At 50.8% G+C, this 2,500-nt stretch overlaps 1 protein-coding gene across 2 annotated transcripts in view; it reads right to left on the bottom strand.

The window, feature by feature from the left end:
- The window catches only part of mapk8ip3 (mitogen-activated protein kinase 8 interacting protein 3), a gene marked incomplete at its 5' end in the record, with an annotated part of 32,680 nt that overhangs the window by 9,455 nt on the left and 20,725 nt on the right, over positions 1-2,500 (bottom strand). The window contains 3 exons of one of the 2 annotated variants that reach the window (XM_080856936.1): positions 440-595; positions 996-1,084; positions 2,106-2,160. In XM_080856936.1, the coding sequence (XP_080713062.1) occupies positions 440-595; positions 996-1,084; positions 2,106-2,160 (300 nt within the window). The remainder of the gene's footprint in view (positions 1-439; positions 596-995; positions 1,085-2,105; positions 2,161-2,500) is intronic. The other variant, XM_080856935.1, reaches the window with a different exon arrangement.

Raw genomic sequence — 2,500 nt, 5'->3', positions numbered from 1 at the left:
TATTTTGAGCAAAAACCCAACGATTACCTGTGTTTGTGATCTGTAAAATACATCCTTTATCAGTTATTTACGTTTACGATATTCACTGCTACAGATTACACCTATCACAAGTGTAATTCAGTCGCTATTAATGTTGAACAGCAGCGTTAAACGTGACACCACGTTAAAAGTTAGGCAAACAACGTTGTAGCTGGTATTAGCCAATCAAATACATGGGGGTTTTCCGTTCCTGCCTGGTAACTAATCTTAACCAATCAATATTCTAGAATAACATCTGTCAACCCATCGCTTTTGAGTCAACCCATCGTTAACCGACAACATATCGTAACGGTTTTAATTATCGGACGTTTAATTATTATGTCCCCTGTGTGTGTGTGTGTGTGTGTGTGTGTGTGTGTGTGTGTGTGTGTGTGTGTGTGTGTGTGTGTGGATGGCGTACCTTCTTCCTGTCCGGTGAGCTGTGCTCGCTCTTGTTCTCTCCTCCCTCCTCCTCTGCTGTCAGTGGGTCACAGCCATTGGTTATAGCCTTTGCAGGTACTGCATCCGGATTGGACGTTTTCCAGCCAGTCAGGTCTACCCCTGCTGCACACCACAGCTACAGAAAGAACTCCCATGAGTCTATGCTTTCTTGTGTGTATGTGTGTGTGTGTTTGTGTGTGTGTGTGTGTGTGTGTGTGTGTGTGTGTGTGTGTGTGTGTGTGTGTGTGTGTGTGTGTGTGTGTGTGTGTGTGTTGTGTGTGTGTGTGTGTGTGTGTGTGTGTGTGTGTGTGTGTGTGTGTGTGTGTGTGTGTGTGTGTGTGTGTGTGTGTGTGTGTGTGTGTGTGTGTGTGTGTGTGTGTGTGTGTAGTCAATCTTTTATGACTGAATGCAAGTCACTTACTTACTGACGTGTGTGTATGTAAATCTGGTCATTTGAATATGTACACAATACTTTGTGCATGACATCTGATTGAGAAAATGTCCCTTTGAGTGTGTGCATGTGTTTATTTCTTTACCTTCCTGTTTGGATCTTTCTCCACTAGGGGGCGACAGTAGACCGGCACAGGCACATTCTTCATGCGGTTGTCCTCCTTCTCACTGGCGGCTGCCTGCAAGGTGACATTGCAAGCATGAGTTAGGGGCTCACAACCAGCTTCTGAAAATGGCTGCTTGACACACCAGAGTCCACTGCAGACGCCCCCAGCATGCCAGGAGCTGCCCATCCCTGGCCCCAACGCGGGGGGGGGTTGGGGGGAGGGATGTGGTAGGGGGGGGGGATGTAGGTAGGGGGGGGGGGGATGTAGGTAGGGTCAGACTCGGATACAGTTTGTCAATCAGAGAACAATCCTCTGTAGTATGGAGGCTACATTTCACACTGTTAGGTGTTAGGGTTCAAGCTTCAGCTTAAACATGCGCAAGACCAGAGGAAGAAAGGGGGGGGGGGGACAGATGAAAGGTCTGATTGACAGAGAGAAGAGCCAGTTGGAAAGCTTCTAGGGTCGGTGGCCAGACCCGATTTTCTCGAGTATTAGCAGATCAGGCAGATCAAACCATTCAAAACATTATGACCTATAAAGACTGAAGTGTGTTGTTGTTGTTGTTGTTGTTGTTCTGGCTGCGGTGGGGACGAGACAGCTCCATGCTAGGCTGTGTTAACGGGGGTATGGTAGGGGTATGGCTGTGTTAACGGGGGTATGGTAGGGGTATGGCTGTGTTAACGGGGGTATGGTAGGGGTATGGCTGTGTTAACGGGGGTATGGCAGGGTGTGTGTGTGTGTGTGTGTGTGTGTGTGTGTGTGGCAGGGTATGGCAGGGGAGGTGCAGCGGTTAATCTGCTCACTGAGTTAGTGCTTTGTTAGGAGAGCCACGAGGAGGAGGAGGAGGAGCCACGAGGAGGAGGAGGAGTCACAAGGAGGAGGAGGAGTCACAAGGGGACGCCCGAGGATTAACTTCTCGCTTTTTAACATTTGATTTCCTTTGGGGTTAGTTGGAAACCTATGCTGGCTTTCTCTGGCTGTCTATTTACTTTTTAAATCAAAGAGTTTGACGTCAGGTTTTAAAGAGGCCGGGGCAGAAGGAGAAAAGGCGGGAAGGAGAGTTGCATGCTGGGACTCTCTGGGTGTCACTTGCCTGCGGTCTCTTCAGGGGGCTCTCCTGCGGGCCTTCAACCTGGGGCGCAGTCTGTGGGAGATGACAGTTAGAGCCACGTCACCGCGGTGACCACACGCTCACCACGGCAACCACACGGTCACCACGGCAACCACACGGTCACCACGGCGATCACACGGTCACCACGGCGATCACACGGTCACCACGGCGACCACACGGTCACCACGGCGACCAAACAGTCACCACGGCGTCCACACACTCACCACGGCGACCAAACAGTCACCATGGCAACCACACGCTCACCACGGCAATCACACACTCACCACAGCGACCACTACACACATACATCTGCTGTTGCGCCCCACAGGCTCATCGTTTCGGTTCCCTGCCATCTCCACGGGCGCCACACACA

Source organism: Sprattus sprattus (genome assembly GCF_963457725.1).
Source record: "Sprattus sprattus genome assembly, chromosome: 18".
Classification (NCBI taxonomy): Eukaryota; Metazoa; Chordata; class Actinopteri; order Clupeiformes; family Clupeidae; genus Sprattus; species Sprattus sprattus.
Note: the sequence above shows the minus strand (reverse complement) of the source record. Positions and strands in the feature narration are given on the sequence as shown.